General features: G+C 40.7%; 2 protein-coding genes across 3 annotated transcripts in view; both read left to right on the top strand.

The window, feature by feature from the left end:
- Positions 1-21,945, top strand: part of grm8b (glutamate receptor, metabotropic 8b) — a 33,299-nt gene extending 11,354 nt beyond the window's left edge. Inside the window, exons 4-11 of one of the 2 annotated variants that reach the window (XM_058087673.1) lie at positions 11,415-11,550; positions 11,612-11,766; positions 11,833-11,970; positions 14,193-14,393; positions 16,472-16,608; positions 17,790-18,725; positions 20,746-20,992; positions 21,086-21,945. In XM_058087673.1, the coding sequence (XP_057943656.1) occupies positions 11,415-11,550; positions 11,612-11,766; positions 11,833-11,970; positions 14,193-14,393; positions 16,472-16,608; positions 17,790-18,725; positions 20,746-20,992; positions 21,086-21,135 (2,000 nt within the window). In that variant the 3' untranslated portion in view covers positions 21,136-21,945. The remainder of the gene's footprint in view (positions 1-11,414; positions 11,551-11,611; positions 11,767-11,832; positions 11,971-14,192; positions 14,394-16,471; positions 16,609-17,789; positions 18,726-20,745; positions 20,993-21,085) is intronic. The other variant, XM_058087674.1, reaches the window with a different exon arrangement.
- LOC131138608 (homeodomain-interacting protein kinase 3-like) lies at positions 161-4,753 on the top strand. The gene is made up of 2 exons (XM_058087675.1): positions 161-1,008; positions 3,059-4,753. The coding sequence occupies exons 1-2, from the start codon at positions 981-983 to the stop codon at positions 4,342-4,344; spliced, it is 1,314 nt and encodes a 437-aa protein (XP_057943658.1). The 5' UTR covers positions 161-980; the 3' UTR covers positions 4,345-4,753.
- Positions 21,946-24,299: the final 2,354 nt, after the last annotated feature.

The raw sequence follows: 24,299 nt of genomic DNA, 5'->3' as shown, positions 1-24,299 counted from the left end.
TAGCATGCTAAGTCACGCACATGGGTTGGTTGGATTCATGACAAGCTGGTGTGCTAACAGCTAGCATGCTAAGTCACGTACATCGGTCCGCTGGATTCATGACAAGGCGGTGTGCTAACAGCTAGCATGCTAAGTCACGCACATGGGTTGGTTGGATTCATGACAAGCTGGTGTGCTAACAGCTAGCATGCTAAGTCACGTACATCGGTCCGCTGGATTCATGACAAGGCGGTGTGCTAACAGCTAGCATGCTAAGTCCCATATATGGGTCGGTTGGATTCATGACAAGGCGGTGTGCTAACAACTAGCATGCTAAGTCCCGTACATCAGTCTGCTGGATTCATGTCAAGGCGGCGTGCTAACGGCTAGCATGCTAAGTCATGTACATCAGTCAGTTGGATTCATGACAAGGCGGCGTGCTAACGGCTAGCATGCTAAGTCACCTATATCGGTCAGTTGGATTCATGAAAGGCAGTGTGCTAACAGCTAGCATGCTAAGGCACATACATTGGTCGCCTTGTGCTAACGGCTAGCATGGTAAGTCACCTACATGGGTCGGTTGGATTCATGACAAGGCGGTGTGTTAACAGCTAGCATGCTAAGTCACGGACATGGGTCGGTTGGATTCACGACAAGGCGGTGTGCTAACAGCTAGCATGCTAAGTCACGTACATGGGTCGGTTGGATTCATGACAAGGCGGCGTGGCCATGATTGGGACACATGATCACATGATCACAAGATCAGGCATTCATATTTCAAAGAGTCCAACCCCGGTAGCGTCATTAGCATGTGTTAGCATGCGTTAGACTTCCTCACTCTTTGATGCTAAACATTGGGCTTTAGAATGTGATGTCACAGAGAAGGCAAGGTCGTCACTTTGCCGGGTGACACCAGCGAGACACAAAGTAACAACAACGCAACGCTACAAGTGACCATCGGAGATGCTAACCACCTCGGACCTCCAACCTGAGTGGCGGCCATGAGCCTGCCAAAAATGAACCAAACTGGTAGGTGGAGCAGAATGGATGATCAATCAATAGAACCAAAACAGTGGACAGTCAAGATCGCATCATAAGTTTGGAGACACCTTCTAAACATGTCTAAGGGGTTTTCAGTGAAGCTAGCATGTAGCCTGCAAACTCTATCCATTCTATTCTTTGCTGAGCTGGATCCGGGTCACGGGGGCAGTAATCACAGTCTACACCTCACCTCTTCTGGTTCCATCTAGAGGAGAAATATGATCTCAGGGAGGAAGTACATTTGAAACACTTCTATGCTAGGACTACGTTATGCTAGCCATAGCATTTCATCATTTTCATGATGTGCTATATATATCACTATATTGACACTTACTATGGTACCCATTATGGCATTGGATGCTCATATCACCGAGTACTTAGGTACATGACAAATAATTAAAAAAATTAAAGTAAAGTAAAGCAAAAGCAAAATCTTAACCTTGACCCGAACACGAACCCTGACACGAAACCCGGACCCGGGCCCCTAACCCTAACACGAACCCGGACCCTGACACGAAACCCGGACTCCTAACCCTAACACGAACCCTGACCCGGACCCTGACACGAAACTCGGACCCGGGCCCCTAACCCTAACACGAACCCTGACCCGGACCCTGACACGAAACTCGGACCCGGGCCCCTAACCCTAACACGAACCCTGACCCGGACCCTGACACGAAACCCGGACCGGGCCCCTAACCCTAACACGAACCCTGACCCGGACCCTGACACGGGCCCCTAACCCGGACCCTGACCCGGACCCTGACCCGGACCCCTAACACGAACCCTGACACGAAACCCGGACCCGGGCCCCTAACCCTAACACAAACCCTGACCCGGACTCTGACATGAAACCCGGACCCCTAACCCTAACACAAACCCTGACCCGGACCCTGACACGAAACCCGGGCCCCTAACCCTAACACGAACCCTGACCCGGACCCTGACACGAAACCCGGGCCCCTAACCCTAACCCTAACACGAACCCTGACCCGGACCCTGACACGAAACCCGGACCCGGGCCCCTAACCCTAACACGAACCCTGACCCGGACCCTGACACGAAACCCGGACCCCTAACACGAACCCTGACCCGGACCCTGACACGAAACCCGGACCCGGGCCCCTAGCCCTAACGCGAACCCTGACCCGGACCCTGACACGAAACCCGGACCCGGGCCCCTAACCCTAACACTCTTGCTCTGAACTGGGAACTGATTATGGGATGCACTCAATTGGAATCTGATGCATGTTAAAATAAAATAAAATACAATAAAAAAAGACAAGAAAATAAAATAAAAAAATAAATTAAATGTAATTAAATGTAATTAAATACAATTAAATACAATTAAATTAAATTAAATTAAATTAAATTAAATACAATTAAATTAAATTAAATTAAATTAAATTAAATTAAATTAAATTAAATTAAATTAAATTAAATTAAAATGAATTAAATTAAAATGAATTAAATTAAAATGAATTAAAATAAAATAAAATAAAATAAAATAAAATAAAATAAAATAAAATAAAATAAAATAAAATAAAATAAAATAAAATAACAAAAACAGAGACAGTACTCCAGGATGTCCACTTCCATCGGGCAGAATGGAAAATGGAACCTTTGTCAGTACTACAGAATCCAAATGGTACGGTCCAGTTCTTCATTTGTTTGCTGGTTCCATCGTTTGCCTGTCGCTCCATCTATCCTTCATCGGCCGTTTATTTGAGGTCTGGTTGGAGGAGGAGAAGTTGCCCAAACAGGGAAGTCCAGACTTCCCTTAGTCCAGCAACCTCCGAGTAGATCCTGAGATCACAATCTCTCCAATGTGTCCTGGGTCTTCCACCGAGCCACCTCTTCTGGGTCTTCTCAGTGTGGAGTAGCAGTGGTTCTACTCGGGTTCTTCTCAGCCAATTTAGCCTCTTGCACCTGCGATCATGTTTGCCTGTCCACTGTCCTGAAATTTGAGGAGCACAAGTACTAGAACTCTGTTCAGGTTCTTGCTAGTGACGCTATGTTCCACTTATTGTCCATGCAGACGACTTAAAGATGTACAAGGGGGTCACGCTGGGCGGGTGTCACACAGTGGAGGACATCCTCGGCGAGGGAACCTTTGGCGTCGTGGTAAAGTGCCGCAACACGGAGACCAACACCATGGTCGCCATTAAAGTCTTCAAGAACTACCAGAACTCTGTGAACGACGCTAAGGAGGAGATCTCCATCTTGAAGAAACTATGGCGTTTGGATCCTGATAAGTGCAATATTGTCAGATGGGACGGATTCTTCTTCCACAAGGAGAACATCTGCTTGAACTTTGAACTTCTAGACCAGAACCTGCGGGAGTTCATGCAGCGTCAATGCGCGATGCCGATCCAGGAACTGGGAACCGTGGTGCACCAGTTAGCTACAGCGCTCTCCCATATGAGTAGCATGGGACTAGTTCACGGAGACATAAAACCGGAGAACATCATGGTGGTGGACCGCCGTGAGCAACCTCTCCGGGTCAAATTAGCCGACTTCGGTTTGGCGAAGAACGTTTCCGAGATTGTTCCTGGGGATTGCGTTCAGACTTTGTGGTACCGAGCTCCGGAAGTCATACTCGGGGTTCCGTTCAACGAGACGGTGGACGTGTGGTCTTTAGGTCTGGTTGCCGTGGAGCTAGCAACGGGACAACCGCTTTATCCCGGCAGAAGCGAGTACGACATCTTGAACTTTGTGACCAACACTCAAGGACAACCTGCTGATGATGTGTTGGACCGCGGAAAGGAAGTAGGCGTGTACTTCCTGCATGAGTACACCGGCGTCCAACGCTGGAAACTTAAGTCACCGGAACAGTTTTCCAAGGAGACCGGATGCCAACCAAAAGACGCCCGCCCTCTTATGCTCTCCTCTCTGGATGATCTCCAACTAGTCATGGAGGACGTCATGGGACCTCAACGCACTGAGCATCTTTTTGTACTCCTCGTCAAGAAGATGCTGGACTTGGATCCGGATCTACGTGTCAACTCCCAAACGGTTCTTCTGCATCCTTTTTTTAATTCCCTTACTTCCCGGTCGGAGAACTGCATCGACGGAGACACTAAGACTATCAGTGAAGCACCATTCCAGGTCGATTCCGTTGTTCCGGTGACTTCCCTGATCCAGGATCATCCTTGTTCTTCAGTTTCAGAGAACCTCAATGAGAATCCATTGGAATTGAACACACATCCAAGTTCTTCGACTTGCTTAGGGGGGCTGTCCGGCAGGGTCGTAGCGGCCTTACGTAAGGTCACGGGTATTTTTACTAGAAAGTTCAAATTCTACACAAACAGCCCCGGTTCTTAACCAAAACAGTTTTAACAAGGACAGAAAAACTCCACGGTTCAAATGGAATCTTCTGGTAACAAATGCATTGTAAAGGAGACGTCACTGAGGAAGGTGAACCCATGCTGGAGCCTATCCCAGCTGACCCAGCTGGACGAGAAGCCGGGTACATTTTGGGACAATGAAGCTAACATGTTTTGGGAAGCTAACATGGCAGGAAACCGGAATACCCGGAGAATGTACTATGTACACACGTGGAGAAACATGCAGAACCCACACCGGGATGGAGATGAAAACCCAGATCTTCCCGATCTCCTGGTACCCTGTGGCACCCGGGGTTTGGGGTTAGCTTAGGTTAGCTTATTAAATTGTAAGAAATCCATCCAGATTCATTCATTCATTTTCTACTGCTTATCCTTATGAGGGTTGTGTGGGGGTGCTGGAGCCTATCCTAGCTGTCTTCATCCCTCGTGCTACATCTTCTTATTCCCTGGCAGAGCAGGTGCATATTTGACGTGTTAAAGAAATCCACCCAGATTCATTCATTAATTTTCTACCGCTTATCCTCACGGGGGGGGGGGGGGGGGGTGCTGGAGCCTATCCCAGCTGTCTTTGGGCGAGAGGCGGGGTCCAGCCAATCACAGGGCACAAAAAAAAGAGTTGACTTTCGTAATAGTTTTTTTTTTTATCTTTGAATGGTCTGAATATTTCAATACCAATAACAATTTCACTGGCGACACCCATCCCTCATGCTACATCTTCTTATTCCCTGGCAGAGCAGGGTGCATATTTGACGTGTTAAAGAAATCCACCCAGATTTATTCATTCATTCATTTTCTACTGCTTATCCTTATAAGGGTCATGGACAGTGCTGGAGCCTATCCCAGCTGTCTTCTGGCAAGAGAGGCGGGGTACACCCTGGACTGGTGGCCAGCCAATCACAGGGCACATATAGACAAACAACCATTCACACTCACATTCATACCTATGGACAATTTGGAGTCGCTAATTAACCTAGCATGTTTTTTTGGAATGTGGGAGGAATACCGGAGTACCCGGAGAAAACCCACGCATGCACGGGGAGAACATGCAAACTCCATACAGAGATGCCCGAGGGTGGAATTGAACCCCGGTCTCCTAGCTGTGAGGTCTGCGCTCTAACCACTCGACCGCCATGCAGCCAAATGCAGTCTCATTTTCCCTTATTATGTCTACTATATTGAGTAATAGGAGTATAAAGCTGACTATAGGGGTGTTATTTCATGTCTAGAGGGCTCTAATGGTAAAAATATATATATTTAGAAGGTGGTATACGTGGTTTCTATGTGTTATTTTCTCTTCTGTCTACTATATTGGGTAATAGGAGTATAAAGGTGACTATAGGGGTGTTATTTCATGTCAAGAGAGCTCTAATCATGTTCCAAAGTGTATTTGGAAGGTTGTAAACAAGTTTTCCATCTTATTTTTCCTTATTATGTCTACTATATTGGGTAATAGGAGTATAATGGTGACTATAGGGGTGCTATTTCATGTCTTCAGTGCTTTAATGGTAAAGAATTATATTTGGAAGGTGGTATACATGGTGGTTTCTATGTGTTATTTTCTCTTATTATATCTACTATATTGGGTAATAGGCGTATAAAGGTGACTATAGGGGTGTTATTGTATATCTAGAGGGCTCTAAACATGTTAAAAAGTGTATTTAGAAGGTTGTAAAGAAGTTTTCCATCTTATTTTCCCTTATGTCTACTATATTGTGTAATAGGAGTGTAAAGGTGACTATAGGGGTGTTATTTCATGTCTAGAGGGCTCTAATCATGTTAAAAATTGTATTTAGAAGGTGGTAAACAAGTTTTGCCGCGGCCGTCGCCATGTTTTGATTCTGAGTAGTGGTGTAGCGTTCGTGAACAAACGGGTCAAAAGAACTAGTTCTTTTTTTGCGAACTAATGAACCGCCCGTAAAATACCCGTTCAGTCCGCCGGCCATTTTATTCATGACCGACAAAGCACTAGTTGGTGAGTTGTTGAGTCGGAACGAACGTGAACACGAGTGAACAGACTGATTCGACACGACTGACCGGGTCTATTCACAGAGGGGGATCACAGGCTAATGACCTATTGACCGAAATGAACGGATCTTTTTACTGAATGAAGCGGAATGATCCTGTTCACTGAAATGAACGGTTTTGCCACCACTAATTCTGAGTGAAGGTGCATCGTATTTTTGTGGTGATGTCATCGATGTCCCAGCCCGACTTGCAACGCCCCTTGAACTCAACTCACATTTGTCCAAAGACAGAGGACCAATCAACAGCAGGCATTCACTTTCATTCCATATGAAAAATATGCATTAGTCTTCCACCATATGGATGGTCGGAATAACTTTTTCCCAAATTTAAATACCCCGATCAGGTTCTTGGACTTAGTCCCCGCCTTCTAAATCTTCTCCATGGTTCCATCTGTTTGTTTCCCGGACAGACGTCGCAGCAGAAGCCCAGCCTGAAGACATATGGACGTCTCGCTTTTGCTCCACTGCTTCCATAACGATGCTTTCAATGACATCAAAACTGTCGAAGAACTTTCACCAAGATTTCCATGACTTATGGACGGTTGTCATGGCGATGTGTGTTTTTCAGAGGGCACCTTACTGACAGCCCCCCCCAAAAAAAATAAGCATGAAGCATCTTAACAGCCACAGATAAATACACCTTTGAACATTATTAGAGCCCTCAAGACTCAACATAGCACCCCTATAGTCACCTACACAATATTACCCAGTATAGTAGACATCAAAATAGACATATTAGACATAGAAAACATGCCTATAACTTTCAAAATACTCATTTTTAACACGATTAGAGCCCTCTACACCGGAAATAACACCCCTATAGTCACCTTTACACCCCTGTTATGCACTATAGTAGACATAATAAGGAAATACGAGCCGTCTAGACATGAAATAAAATTTTCCCTTATGCCTGCTATATTGGGTAATAGGGGTGTAAATGTGACTATAGGGGTGTTCTTTCATGTCTAGAGGGCTCTAATCCTGTTAAAAAGTGTATTTAGAAGGTTGTAAACAGGTTTTCTATGTCTTAGTTTCTCTTATTATGTCTACTGTATTGGGTAATACGAGTGTAAAGGCAACTATAGGGGTGTTATTTCATGTCTAGAGGGCTCTAATCATGTTAAAAAGTGTCTTTAGAAGGTAGTAAATAAGCTTTTTATGTCTTATTTTCTCTTATTATGTCTACTATATTGGGTAATATGAGTGTAAAGGTGACTATAGGGGTGTTATTTCCTGTGTAGAGGGCTCTAATCATGTTAAAATGTGTCTTTAGAAGGTAGTAAACAAGCTTTTCGTGTCTTATTTTCTCTTATGTCTACTATATTCGGTAATAGGAGTATAAAGCTGACTATAGGGGTGTTATAGCCTGTCTAGAGGGCTCTAATCATGTTCCAAAGTGTATTTAGAAGGTGGTAAACAAGTTCTCCGTCTTATTTTCTCTTATGATGTCTACTATATTGGGTAATAGGAGTATAAAGGTGACTATAGGGGTGTTATTTCATGTCTAGAGGGCTCTAATCATGTTATAAAGGGTATTTAGAAGGTGGTAAACAACTTTTTCGTCTTATTTTCTCTATTATGTCTACTATATTTGGTAATAGGAGTGTATAGTTGACTATAGGGGTGTTGTTTTCTGTATAGAGGGCTCTAAAAAGCATATTTAGAAGGTGGTAAACAGGTTTTCTATGCTCTAACTAGCAGAATTTTTCATTTACAAATCAGGACTTTGAGGAAATTGACTTACCACAGTCAGTCTGGAACCAAATAATCGCCACCATCAACAAGGGAAGTGGATCAAGTTCAGACGAACGCTTGTTGGAGAAACAAGATAAACTCGGCCAGGTGGATTGTGGCTCGTTGTTTTGTTTTTTCTTTTATTATTTCATTTTTGTTTTCAAACAAGAGGCCCTGGGTGTGCATGACAGGAAAAGCTACCACTTAAAGTGACCCACTTTGGACTCGAATCTCTCCAGTTAGGATATTTTTAGGTCTTCTGTTAACGGACTCCCCCCCACCCAGCCCCCCTCCCCAAGTGGTTGCTTTCAAGCAGAGTGTTGTTGTCCAGACGATGTGCGCTGAGAAAGGTGTCATCCGCCATGACAGCGCAGTGTGACTTTAAAAGAGTGAAATGTTGCTTTTATTTCTAACGTTGGCTGTGCCGGCTTCCTCCCTCCCTCCCTCCGTCAAGGCCGCGTTACCGTGACAACCTTTCAAGCGTCGCCGTCGTCAAAAGGCGGCGATAAAAAGAGGCGAGTGTGTGCTTAGCTTCCTTCGCTGGCGTTGCCGTCGCCGAGTGGTGATTCCAAAGGTCAACAACTCAGTGACCGCACGCTGCCTTTCTTTCCTTCCTGCTGCGTCCCGCTGCCTCGTCTTCACGGCTAGCTTATCGTTCATTACAGCAGCTACAGCTTGGACAAGACGTGCAGAGCAAAAATTAACTATTTTGGTTGTTAGCAAAACCTTTTTACAACCTTCTATATATAGCTTTTAACATTATTAGAGCCTTTTAGGCATGAATAACACCCCTATAGTCACCTTTACACTCCTATTACCTAATATAATTGACCTAATTCGTGAACTTATGAACTTCTAAATGTTTTATAACATTATTAGAGCCTTCTAGACACGGAATAACACCCCTATTATTACCCAATTTTATATACCCAAAATACAGAATTAACATCATAATAACCCTGTTTACGACCTTATAACTGTGTTTTTAACATTATTAGAGCCTTCTAGACACAAAATAACACCCCTATAGTAACCATTACACTCCTATTACACAATATAATCGACCTAATTCAAGAAATTACAGTATATGAAAAATAAAAATCCTGTTTATGGCCTTATAAATATGTTTAACATTATTAGAGCCTTTTAGGCATGGAATAACACCCCTATAGTCACCATTACATGCTTTTTATCCAATATAATAGACATGCTAAGAGACGATGAGACACATTAAGCATAGAAAACCTGTTTATGGCCTTCTACATACACTTTTTACACCATTAGAGCCCTCTAGAAATCCCCTATAGCCACCTCTACCCTCCTATTACCCAATATCTTAACATGATTAGAGCCTTCTAGACACGAAATAACAACCCTATAGTCACATTTACCTTCTATTACCCAATATCGTAACATGATTAGAGCCCTCTAGACATGAAATAACACCCCTATAGTCACCTTTACACTCATATTACCCAATATAGTAGACATAATAAGAGAAAATAAGACATAGGAAACTTGTTTACCACCTTCTAAATACACTTTTGAACATGATTAGAGCTCTCTTGACATGAAATAACACCCCTAGAGTCACCTTCACACTCCTATTACCCAATATCTTAACATAATTAGAGCCCTCTAGACATAAAATAACACCCCTATAGCCACCTTTACACTAATAGACCTAATAAGAGATACTGTAACATAGCCTCACACATGCTATGCTAACATTGGTCGAGGTCCTTGTTTGTGTTTTACTTCCTGTTCTGTAAAGTACTTTTTGTGGTGTTATTGCCTAATCAGTGTAACATTAGTGACCCCTAGTGACCACCTAGTGATCTTCACTTCATGTCCGCAAACCAAAATATGAAAACTGGGCTTCAATATACAGTTGATAATCATAAGAATATAAAATAGATATATTATGAAGTATTCCGTCATGAATACCATGATAGTACACGCCGTCTTCATCATCATTTGGAGATGATTTTTCCTTGACAAATGCTTTCATTTTCACGCCGTCTTCCAAGCGGAGCTTAAAGTAAATCCTCCGCCTGTTCGAGGCGAGCGTGAGGAGATTTTACTATCTTCCTGGTGGATGAACGCCATTGACCTTTGAACCCAGCTGCCTCAGGCAAGAAAAGTAATGGTAATGGTAATGGTAATGGTAATGGTTTTATTTCATTTCAACATGCATCAGATTCCAATTGAATGCATCCCATAATCAGTTCCCAGTTCCACATGTCCAAAAGGAGTAGGAAGAAGCAAAGCTTATTAAATCCTACCCCTCCATCTGGTACTTTTACAATCAGTAACTGTTACATTTGTTCACTTCCTGCTTTCCAAATATAGTTAAATTTTTTTTTGTTTTTTTTGGTTTTGGTTTTCCTTAATTTAATTTAATTTTTGTCAAGTACCGAAGTATGAAGTACGTTTTTGTTTTAATTTTTATTTTATTTTACTTTATTTTAGTTTAGTTTAGTTTTTAGTTTAGTTTGGTTTAGTTTAGTTTTTATTGAATTTTATTGAATTTTATTGAATTTTAGTTTAATTGAGTTTTTAGTTTAGTTTAGTTTTAATTTAATGACATTTTGGTTTAGTTTAGTTTAGTTTTTATTTAATTTTATTTAATTTTAGTTTAGTGTTTAGTTTAGTTTAATTTTTATTTAATTTTCTTTCATTTAATTTTATTTAATTTTAGTTTAGTTTTTAGTTTAGTTTAGTTTTTATTTAATTTTATTTAATTTTATTTAATTTTATTTTGGTTTAGTTTAGTTTTTATTTAATTTTATTTAATTTTAGTTTAGTTTTTAGTTTAGTTTAGTTTTTTATTTTATTTTATTTAATGTTATTTAATTTTTGTTTCGTTTAGTTTAGTTTTTATTTAATTTTATTTAATTTTAGTTTAGTTTAGTTTTCATTTAATTTTATTAAATTTTATTAAATTTTATATAATTTTATTTAATTTTATTTTAGTTTAGTTTATTTTAGGTTGGTTTGAACTATATCAGCAAGTTGAAGTATTAGTGATTTTAGAAATAAGGAGTTAGCATGTTCTCTGTAGGCGGCATTATGAATTATCTTTACTGGCTTTTTTTGCAGTACATTTAGTGGGTGAAGATTGCTTTTCTAGTTCTTATCCCATATTTCCACACAATAAGTAAGATATGGTAGAACCAGAGAACAATAAATCTCTGCTACTCTGCTATATTGTGTTTTTACTGCCGTGATGCGTTCAGGGACAGCTCAGGACTCAGAGCGCCGTTGTCTTGTCTCTGGTTTCCATCAGGAGGCGTGTGCATCGCTCAGTCCCTGAAGATCCCTCGTGAGCCCAAACCCGGCGAGTTCGACAAGATCGTGTTGCGTTTGCTGGAGACGCCCAACGCCCGAACCATCATCACGTTCGCCAACGAGGACGATATCCGGTACGCCAACAGTTGATCTCGGAGACGTTGCGTTGGTGTCTTATCTGTCACTCCGGAGCAGGCGTATCCTGGATGCCGCCAAGCGCAATAACCTGACGGGTCACTTCCTGTGGGTGGGGTCTGACAGCTGGGGCGCCAAGATCTCCCCGGTGGTGCAGCAGGAGCGGGTGGCCGAGGGCGCTGTTACCATCCTACCCAAGAGGGCGTCGGTGGATGGTGAGCGGAATGGGCGATGGGCGGACGGCGACTTTCTAAAAACGTTGTTGCTTTCGATGCGTGCAGCTTTTGACCGCTACTTCAAGAGCCGCTCGCTGTCCAACAACCGCAGGAACGTCTGGTTTGCCGAATTCTGGGAAGAGAACTTCGGCTGCAAGCTGGGGATGCACGGCAGGAAGCCCGGCGGCGCCAAGAAGTGCACGGGTAGACGGAAATCCTTGGCTAAATTCACCGCATCACGTCATCCGTAACACGAAACCGCGTAATTCAGAATAGCTTCACTCGAAACATAGTAACATTCAACACCGTAACATGGGATGACGAAATGTAACCCGAAATGTTGTAACATGAAATGCCAGAACACAAAATGTTGCAACCTGAAGTGTTGCAACACAAGACGCTGTGACAGGAAACAGCGTAACGCGAAAAGTGTTACACGACTGTCATTACAGGAAATGTAACATCAAACAAAAGATAATGTAACATGAAAAGTAACGTTATCACAGGAATTGTGATAAAAAGTGAAACGTCGTAACACAAAACCTCATAATACAGAATGGCTTGACAGGAAATGTAACATGAAACATTGTAACACAACATGACCTTGTACAGACAGTCATAACACGCTACAGGACATTCTGACTCGAAATGTCGTAACATGAAATGTCACAACACGAAATGTTGTAATGTGACACCAAGTAACACAAAACATCATAACAGGAAACGTAACATGAAACAACGTAACACGGGACGACCTTGTACAGACCGCCATAACACGCTACAGAACATTCTTAGTCGAAATGTCACAACATGAAATGTTGTAATGTAACACCAAGTAACACGAAAACATCATAACAGGAAATGTAACATGAAACATCGTAACACGGGACGACCTTGTACAGGCCGTCATAACACGCTACAATACATTCTTACTCTAAATGTCGTAACATGAAATGTCACAACATGAATTGTTGTTATGTGACACCAAGTAACACGAAACATCATAACAGGAAACGTAACATGACACATCGTAACACGGGACGACCTTGTACAGACCGTCATAACATGCAACAGGACATTTTTACTCGGAATGTCGTAACATGAAATGCTGTAATGTGAAACCAAGTAACACGAAACAGCATAACAGGAAATGCACCATGAAACATCGTAACACGGGACGACCTTGTACAGACCGTCATAACACGCTACAGGACATTCTCACTCGAAATGTCGTAACATGAAATGTCACAACACGAAAAGCTGTAATGTGAAACCAAGTAACACGAAACATCATAACAGGAAACATAACATGTAACATAAGACAAAGTGTTGTAACACTTGACAGGAAACGGTGTAACGTGAAGCGTTGTAGCACGAAACAGCGTAACATGGAATGTTGTTGGCGGCGAAACGTGGAATGTCATTACAGGAAACGTAACATCAAACGAAAGATGACACAAAATGACATGTAACATGGAAAGTAACGCTATAACACGAATTGTCATAAGGTGTAACGTCATAACGCGAAACAAAACTGCATAATACTGAAAGGCTTAACACGAAACGTAACATGAAACATCATACCACGCTACACTACATTCTTACTCGAAATGTCGCATGTAACACGAAACATCCGAACAGGAAGCGTAACATGAAACATAGCACAAAATGTTGTAAAGCAAAGCGCCATAGCAGAAAATGTTGTGACATGAAACGGCATAATAATGTAACGCTATAAGTAACACGAATTGTCGTAATGCGAAACATTGTAACACAAAAAACCGCAACGCAGCGTTACACGGAATGACATGATACGGACCGCCGTAACACATTTCCTTGAAATTGAAATTGAAATGCGGTGACATGAAATGTCACAACATGGAATGTTGTCATGTGAGAACACGTAACGCGTAACATCATAACAGGAAATGTAACATGAAACGGAACACAAACTGTCGTAATGTCAGCATTTGTGAGCAGCATTATGGTTCCAAAACGCCATGACACCATTTGTCGTAACGTGACGCGTCGTAACACAAAACAGCGTAATGTGAAATATTGTATATAATTGTATATTATGTATATTGTATATAATATAATATAATATAAAAAAACATCGGAACGCGAAACGCCATAACACAAAATGTCGTAATGTCAAGTGTCATAACATGTCGTCACAACAAGAATTGTCGTAAGGTGAGGCGTCGTTACACAAAATGTAACATGTAACACAAAACGGCGTCATGGGAAATGTTGTAACACAAAATGTCATTATACGGAATGTCATCACACGGAATGTCGTACGGAACATCATAACAGGAAACGTTGTGACGTGAAATGTCGTATGATGAAATGTAATGTGGTAACACAACCTCGGAATCCAAAGTGTCGTAACATAAAAACGTGGTAACAAGAAATGTCTGCAGGCCTGGAGAAGGTGGGCCGTGAGTCCACGTACGAGCAGGAAGGCAAGGTGCAGTTTGTGATGGACGCCGTGTACGCCATGGCCCACGCCCTGCACCGCATGCACCGCCAGCTCTGTGGCGGATACCCCGGCCTGTGCCCCCGCATGGCCAACGTCGACGGCAAGGAGCTTCTCTCCTTCATCCGCCATGTCAACTTCAACGGTAAGAGCGGTAATGAGATTGATTTATGACTTGAATATTTTGGTCATTACAGCTTAGAAAAGCTAATTAACACTTTCTAAATACACATTTGTAGCATTATTAGAGCCCTCTAGACATGGAATAACACCCCTATAGTCACATTTACACTCATATTACCCAATATAGTAGACATAATAAGAGATAATGTAAGACATACAACAATTGACCTTCGGAATCCAGATTTTAATATGATTAGAGCCCTCTGGACATGAAATAACACCCCTATAGTCACCCTTACACTCCGATTACCCAATATAGTAGACATAATAAGGGCTAATGTAAGACATAGTACAACACATGACCTTCTAAATACGGATTTTAACATGATTAGAGCCCTCTGGACATGAAATAACACCCCTATAGTCACCTTTACACTCCAATATAGTAGACATAATAAGAAAAATGTAAGACATACAACACTTGTTAACTAGCTTCTAAATATGCTTTTTAACATTAGAGACCTCTAGACATGAAATAACACCCCTATAGTCACCTTTACACTCATATTACCCAATATAGTAGACATAATAAGAGAAAATCTGAAATGTAAGACATAAAACACTATTTAATAACCTTCTAAATATGATTTATAACACAATTAGAGCCCTCTATAGATGAAATAACACCCCTATAGTCACATTTACACTCCTATTACCCGATATAGTAGACATAATAAGGGAGACATACAACACATGACCTTCTAAATATGGATTTTAACATTATTAGAGCCCTCTACAGATGAAATAACACCCCTATAGTCACCTTTACACTCCAATATAGTAGACATAATAAGAAAAATTAAAATTAGAGACCTCTATACATGAAATAACACCCCTATAGTCACCTTTACACTCCTATTACCCAACATAATAGGCATAATAAGAGAAAATAAGACATATAAGACATAGAGCACTATTTAATAACCTTCTAAATATGATTTATAACACGATTAGAGCCCTCTGCAGATGAAATAACACCCCTATAGTCACCTTTACACTCCAATATAGTAGACATAATAAGGGATAATGTAAGACATAGTACAATACATGACCTTATAATACAGATTTTAACATAATTAGAGCCCTCTGGACATGAAATAACACCCCTATAGTCACCTTTACACTCCCATTACCCAATATAGTACACATAATAAGAGAAAATAAGACATATAAGACATAGAACACTATTTAATAACCTTCTAAATATGATTTATAACACAATTAGAGCCCTCTACAGATGAAATAACACCCCTATAGTCACCTTTACACTCCAATATAGTAGACATAATAAGAAAAATGCAAGACATACAACACTTGTTTACGAGCTTCTAAATATGCTTTTTAACATTGAGACCTCTAGACATGAAATAGCACCCCTATATCTATTATTTATATATAATAGAGTAGACATAAGAGGAAATATGTCACATTATTGGGATTTAGCATTGCATTGGCTTGCAATTCTCTACCAAAACGCTAGGAGGCAGTGTTTTTCACAGAACCCCCAAGCATAACTCTAGTTGACTAGCTGTATAGCTTCCTAGCTAGTTATAGACATTGGTGGTCACTTTTTAAGGAGTCGTTCATGACATTACCCTTTACTGGAAAACGCTGAAGCGTCCACGTTTGCACACGTGCGCCACATCTGCGCCGCGTCCCTGCGTCTGACGGATGTCCGGCCGAGCGTGCACGCACACATCGATGCACGCCACGCCGCATCGGAGGCTTCCCCGCGCGTTCATCAAACGTTGACACAAATCAAACCGGATGGCTTGGCGCTCTTCGAGGCCGATCGGGGAACCCTGGCCCGGCGGGCTCATCGCTAACTCATCCGTGTTCCCGCCCCGTGTGCTTATTTGTGGAGCGGTGTGGGGAAGTTGACAGGGTAGCTTTTGCGCTAATGTTAGCACGTTAGCGGGCGAGTCGGCGACATAATCGTTTTGGACAGCGGATGCTTACTAAGAGGCCAATAAAAGTGTGCGATGTTGGCGACCTCGTGGAAAATGTAAGAATATTTCGTTTTCGGCATCTTCTTGACAGGAAGCGCCGGGACCCCGGTCACCTTCAACGAGAACGGCGACGCCCCCGGCCGATACGACATCTTCCAGTATCAGCGCAACAACCGCTCCGCCGAGTACAAGGTCATCGGGCACTGGACCAATCAGCTGCATTTAAACGTAAGCGCAGACTGCCACTGCCACAAAAGTTTGGAGACGCTTTTCCATACGATAACATGGGAAAGCGTCTCCAAACTTTTGACTGGTTGTGTACATGATTTCCTCAAGGCTTTTGTTGCGGTCAAAAGTTTGGAGACACCTTCCCACGCAATAACATAAGAAAGTGTCCCCAAACATTTGACTAATTGTGTACATGATTTCCTCAAGGCTTTTGTTGCGGTCAAATGTTTGGAGACACCTTCCCATACAAAACATGGGAAAGTGTCCCAGAACCTTTGACTGATTTTGTACATGATTTCCTTAGGACTTTTGTAGCGGTCAAAGGTTTGGAGACACCTTCCCATGTAATAACATAAGAAAGTGTCTCCAAACATTTGACTGGTTGTGTACATGATTTCCTCAAGGCTTTTGTAGCGGTCAAATGTTTGGAGACACTTTTTAATACAATAATATGAGAAAGTGTCCCAGAACTTTTGAATGGTTGTGTACATGATTTCCCCAGGGTTTTTGTAGCGGTCAAAAGTTTGGAGACACTTTCCCATGCAATAACACAAAGAAGTGTCCCCAAACTTTTGACTAGTTGTGTACATGATTTCCTCAAGGCTTTTGTTGCGGTCAAAGGTTTGGAGACACCTTCCCATGTAATAACATAAGAAAGTGTCCCCAAACCTTTGACTGATTTTGTACATGATTTCCTTAGGACTTTTGTAGCGGTCCAAAGTTTGGAGACACTTCCCCATGTAATAACATAAGAAAGTGTCCCAGAACATTTGACTGATTGTGTACATGATTTCCTCAGGGCTTTTGTAGCGGTCAAAGGTTTTGGGACACTTTCCCATGCAATAACATAAGAAAGTGTCTCCAAACTTTTGACTGGTTGTGTACATGATTTCCTCAAGGCTTTTGTAGCGGTCAAAAGTTTAGAGACACTTTTTAATACAATAATATGAGAACGTGTCCCAAAACCTTTGACTGATTGTGTACGTGATTTCCTGAGGACTTTTGTAGCGATCAAAGGTTTTGGGACACTTTCCCGTGTAATAACATAAAAAACTTTTGACTGGTAGAGTAAATATCTGTTCCAGGGTCAAACTGTGTCTTACAACACTAGAACTGTATCAAGTGTGGCGGTTGGAATGACCTTTATGGACCCTTGTGGTTGCTAAACCTCCCCCCCGCAGATGGAGGCGCTACAGTGGCGCGAGGGCGCCGCCCCCCTGCCGGCCTCCGTGTGCAGCCTCCCGTGTCGTGCGGGCGAGAGGAAGAAGGTGGTGAAGGGCGTGCCGTGCTGCTGGCACTGCGAGCGCTGCGAGGGCTACCACTTCCTGTCCGGCGAGTTCTCCTGCGAGCTGTGTCCCTACGAGAGGAGACCGGACCGGAACCGCACCGGGTGCCAGCCCATCCCCATCATCAAGCTGGAGTGGCACTCGCCCTGGGCGCTGGTTCCCGTCTTCATCTCGGTGACGGGGATCCTCGCCACCATCTTCGTCATGGTCACGTTCGTGCGCTTCAACGACACGCCCATCGTGCGGGCGTCGGGCCGCGAGATGAGCTACGTACTTCTGACGGGCATCTTCCTGTGTTACATCATCACGTTCCCGATGATCGCGACACCTGATGTGGCGGTCTGCTCCTTCCGCCGCATCTTCCTGGGTCTGGGAATGTGCTTCAGCTACGCGGCGCTGCTAACCAAGACCAACCGCATCCACCGCATCTTCGAGCAAGGCAAGAAGGCCGTGACGGCGCCGCGCTTCATCTCGCCCGCCTCCCAGCTCGCCATCACGTTCTCGCTCATCTCGGTTCAGCTGCTCGGCGTCCTCGTGTGGTTCGCCGCCGACCCGCCGCACACTTTCGTGGACTACAGCGAGCAGCGCTCCCAAGACCCCGAAAGAGCTCGCGGCGTCCTCAAGTGCGACATTTCGGATTTGTCGCTCATCTGCTCGCTGGGGTACAGCCTCCTGCTGATGGTCACGTGCACCGTCTACGCCATCAAGACGCGCGCCGTGCCCGAGACCTTCAACGAGGCCAAGCCCATCGGGTTCACCATGTACACCACCTGCATCATCTGGCTCGCCTTCATCCCCATCTTCTTCGGAACGTCGCAGTCGGCGGAGCGGGTGAGTCGTCCATGTTGGAATTCAGTTTCTTTAGCTTGTACCAATAAAATGTACTGTTTTTAAAAATGAATTAAATTTTTTGTTTTTTTAATTAAAAAAATGTTTTTTTGTATTTTATTTTTATTATTATTTTTTTTTATTTATCTAAATTTATGAAAATATAATAAATCTATAAAGGGACAATTTTAGATAATAAAATAATAATTCACATAAATGTGTTGCTCATACCAATAAAATGTACTGTTTTTAAAAAGGAATTAAATTTTTTGTTTTTTTTATTTAAAAAAACATTTGTTAGTATTTTATTTTTATTATTTTTTTATTTATTTATCTAAATTTATGAAAATATAATAAATCTCTAAAGGTACAATTTTAAATAATAAAATAATAATTCACATAAATGTGTTGCTAGTTAAATAAATAATAAAACAAATTATATAAATATTACGCATTTACTTTTTAATAAATTTTAAATTAATATTTATTAATATCTTAAATATTATAATATAATAATCCATAATATATAATATATTATATCTTAAATTATATCTTAAATTATGTTATATTAATATCTTTAAATTAGATTAAATTTACTCATTTACATACTCATTACTACATTTCTGAAAAGAAATACATGTATAAAAATATTATTAAAAAAAATATTATAGTATATAATAATATATAATATAATGAATATATTAGAATAATAATAAATATATAAAAAATTATTTTTGTTTGTATTTTTTTATATTTACATTTTTTTATTTATCTAAATGTATGTATGAAAATAAATAATACATGTATAAAGATACAATTTGATATATTAAAATAATAATTGATATAAATACAGAATAGTCAAAATATTATGGATTAAAGTCTTAAATACCAGAAGAAAATGCCATGTCTATGGGGCTCTAATGTTACAAATCATGTAACGAGTGTAAAGGTGACTATAGGGGTGTTATGTTATGTCTAGAGGGCTCTAATATAGTTAAAAAGCATATTTAGAAGATGTTAAACAGGTTTTCTATGTCTTGATTTGTCTCATTATGTCTACTATATTGGGTAATAGGAGTGTAACGGTGACTATAGGGGTGTTATTTCATGTCACAAGAGCTCTAATCCTGTTCAAAAGTGTATTTAGAAGGTGGTAAACAAGTTTCCCATGTCTTATTTTTTCTTATTATGTCTACTATATTGGGTAATAGGAGTGTAAAGGTGACTATAGGGGTGTTATTCCATGTCTAGTGGGCTCTAATCATGTTCAAAGGTGTATTTAGAAGGTGATAAACAGGTTTTCTATGTCTTGATTTGTCTTATTATGTCTACTATATTGGGTAATATATTATATATATTGAGTGTAAATGTTGATATAGGGGTGCTATGTCATGTCTAGAAGGCTCTAATGATGTTAAAAATCATATTAAGGTGGTAAACAGGTTTTTTCTGTCTTCTTATGTCGACTATATTGGGTAATAGGAGTGCAAAGGTGACTATAGGGGTGTTATTTCATGTCAAGGGAGCTCTAATCATGTTCAAAAGTGTATTTAGAAGGTGGTAAAGAAGTGTCCTATGTCTTATTTTCTCTTATTATGTCTACTATATTGGATAATAGGACTGTAAAGGTGACTATAGGGGTGCTATGTCATGTCTGGGGGGCTCTAATCATGTTAAACAGTATAGCTGGTAGGTGGTAAACAGCTTTTTATGCCTTACATGTCTTATTATGTCGACTATATTTGGTAATAGGAGTGTAAAGGTGACTATAGGGGTGTTATTTCATGTCAAAAGAGCTCTAATCATGTTCAAAAGTGTATTTAGAAGATGGTAAACAAGTTTCCTATGTCTTATTTTCTCTTGTTATGTCTACTATATTGGGTAATAGGAGTGTAAAGGTGACTATAGGGGTGTTATTTCATGTCTAGAGGGCTCTAATGTTAAAAAGCGTATTTAGAAGATGGTAAACAGGTTTTCTATGTCTTATTTTCTCTTATCCCCCCCCCCCCCCCCCTCCCCCCAGCTGTACATCCAGACGGCCACACTGACCGTGTCGCTCAGCCTCAGCGCCTCGGTGTCGCTGGGGATGCTCTACGTTCCCAAAGTCTACGTCATCATCTTCCACCCGGAGCAGAACGTTCCCAAACGCAAACGCAGCTTCAAGGCCGTCGTCACCGCCGCCACCATGACCAGCAAACTGTCGCAGCTGGCGGCCGAGCGGCCCAACGGCGAGGTGAAGACGGAGCTGTGCGAGGGAGTGGAAGCCGGCGGTGAGTGTGGGCGGGGTTTGAACAGGAAGTAGGTGGGATTAGGCTCGTTATGCGGCGTCCATTCATCTTAAGGGCGGGGTTGTGTCTCCACAGTTCTCCCCACCAAGACCACCTACGTCAGCTACGCCAACCACGCCACCTGATGTCATCACGCCAACCTTCTCCTGAGTCCCAGTCCGCTCCGCTCGGGAAAGAACTGCTTTCCGTGTTTACAGTCCAGCAGGAACGCAGCCAAAAAAAATGGAGAAGAAGAAAGACAAAAAGATCTTTGGTGTTATTTTAAAACCGTGTTGTCCACTTTGGATCCTTGCCCCGCTTTCTCCGTTCCACGAGTCCCTCGATGTTTTTTTGGCTTTTTGGTGGTGAAATGTGAAAATGGATGAAGTGAAGTGATGCATGCTGGGATTTCTTTGTTGTGGTTTTTTTTTTTTTTTTTTTTTTTACAAATGATCAATTTCTAATAAAGACAGCTTTCATACAGCGCCTCCAAACCTGAACCTTTTTATCTCGTGGAACTGGAGAAGGGGAGGAGTCTTGGATCCATTCGTCCATCTGGTGGATTATCTGGTCAGGGATCCGTTTACCTCATCCCTTCATCCATCCATCCATCCATCCATCCATCCATTGTTTCATCTACCCAGTAATCCATCGGTAGATCCGCTCAGCCAGGATTCTCACCGAATCAGTGATCATCCATATAACCAGTGATCCATCCACCCAGTCATCCAGAAATCCAGTCGTTGGTTTGTCAACTCAGAGATCCACCCAGTGACCCATCTATTGATCTAGTGATCAACATAGCGAGTGATCCATCCGCACAGTCATCCAGAAATCCAGTCATTGGTTCAGAGATCCATACAGTGACCCATCTATCTATCTAGTGATCAACATAGCGAGTGATCCCGAGTGATCCATCCACCCAGTTATCCAGAAATCCAGTCATTGGTTCAGAGATCCATCCACTGACCCATCTATCTATCTAGTGATCAACATAGCCAGTGATCCTGAGTGATCCATCCACCCAGTTATCCAGAAATCCAGTCATTGGTTCAGAGATCCATCCGGTGACCCATCTATCTAGTGATCAACATAGCCAGTGATCCTGAGTGATCCATCCACCCAGTTATCCAGAAATCCAGTCATTGGTTCAGAGATCCATCCGGTGACCCATCTATCTAGTGATCAACATAGCGAGTGATCCATCCACCCAGTTATCCAAAAATCCAGTCATTGGTTCAGAGATCCATCCACTGACCCATCTATCTAGCTTGTGATCAACATAGCGAGTGATCCCGAGTGATCCATCCACCCAGTCATCCAGAAATCCAGTCATTGGTTCAGAGATCCATCCAGTGACCCATCTATCGTGCAAACCATCGATCCAGTGATCGGTCGACCGGTTTAGACGAGGATCTGCACAATGATCCATCTTTAGTGACATACATCTCTCAAGTGATCCAGTCATCCAGAAATCCAGTAATTGTTTCATCGAACCAGAGACCCATCTATCAAGTGATCTATTGATCCAGTGATTGATCGACCCTTCGATTTAGGCAAGGATCCACCCGATGAACCATGAATCTAGTGATCCATGAAACCGGTACATCTGGAAAGGACAGAAAAAAAACTTTATTTTCGTGTATTGCATCATACTTGATGCTAACGTAAACATGCTACGTTCCAGATGAGGGCCTGCTCGACCTTTAAGATGATCCAAAGCCGGCAGGAAGTCAGGCATACGGTGTCCCTCATCGGAGACAAAAAGAAGCAGCCAGTCGATGGCGGGGGTGCAACAGAAGCGTTGGATCGATGCGGCCTGCCAGCGGGAATTCCTCATGCGTGGAATGAATATTCCTGCTTCTCCTGGCAGGGCGGCAGAAGACGCTGATGAAGGCTCACAGCTTCCCGCCTTTATTTACCCTGACGAGACTCCTGTTGCTAACGTAGGAGAAAAGCTTAAAAATGCAAAGAACTACTGAGTCCACCGCTGATGACATCATACATAGGTGACAGAGCTGAGTCCCACTTCTTGTTTTCACAAACTCGTAAAATTATTTTTTTCTAAGGACTATGACTTTATGATTACTATACTTTCTTAATTTTGGATTTAATCTTAATTGTGACTTTAATCTAATATTTGGACTTTATACTTGAAACTTATTCTATTATATATTATTCTTATTCTATTTTATTTTTATTTTTATTTTTATTTTTATTTTTATTTTTATTTTTATTTTTATTTTTATTTTTATTTTTTTTTATTTTTTATAATTTTTTTTAGTTTATTGTTTTTATTTTTTATTTTTATTTGTGACTTTAATCTCATAATATTTGGACTTTATTCTTCAAAGTAACTCATTCATAATCAATATCCAACTCCATAACATATTTTAATATTTCAACTTCATGGTTTTTATATTATGACGTTATTCTCATAAAATAAGTTTTTCACATTTGATGACAACTTTTTTCACTTATTTTGAATTAATTTTGCTGAAATTATTGATTGATTGAATTTGTTTTTTTCTGGTTAAATTATCTTAATTATATCATTACATTTTTATTTTTATTTTTATTTTTATTTTTATTTTTATTTTTATTTTTATTTTTATTTTTATTTTTATTTTTATTTTTATTTTTATTTTTATTTTCCAGCTATGTAATTATTGATTGTGACTTTAATCTCATCTCATTTGGACTTTATACTTGAAACTTATTCAACTTATTCATAATCAATATCCAACTCCATTACATGTTTTAATATTTCAACTTCATGTTTCCTTATATTATGATGTTATTCTCATAAAATAAGTTTTTCACATTTGATGACAACTTTTTTCACTTATCTTGAATTAATTTTGCTGAAATTACTGTTGTTGTTGTTGCTGTTGTTTTTTCTGGTTAAATTATATTAACTATATTATATATATATAATAAAAAAAATTTATTTTTATTTTTATTTTTATTTTTATTTTTATTTTTATTTTTATTTTTATTTTTATTTTTATTTTTATTTTTATTTTTATTTTTATTTTTATTTTTATTTTTATTTTTATTTTTATTTTTATTTTTATTTTTATTTTTATTTTTATTTTTATTTTTCCCCCCCAGCTATTTAATTATTAATTGTGACTTTAACCTCATAATATTTGGACTTTATACTTGAAACTTATTCAACTTATTCATAATCAATATCCAACTCCATTACATATTTTAATATGTAATTTTAATATTAATATTTTGTTTCCGTATATTATGATATTATTCTCATAAAATAAGTTTTTTACATTTGATGACAATTTTTTTC

Source organism: Doryrhamphus excisus, chromosome 11 (assembly GCF_030265055.1).
Source record: "Doryrhamphus excisus isolate RoL2022-K1 chromosome 11, RoL_Dexc_1.0, whole genome shotgun sequence".
NCBI lineage: Eukaryota > Metazoa > Chordata > Actinopteri > Syngnathiformes > Syngnathidae > Doryrhamphus > Doryrhamphus excisus.
The sequence above is the reverse complement of the archived record's forward strand: the minus strand, read 5'-3'. Positions and strand labels throughout refer to the sequence as shown.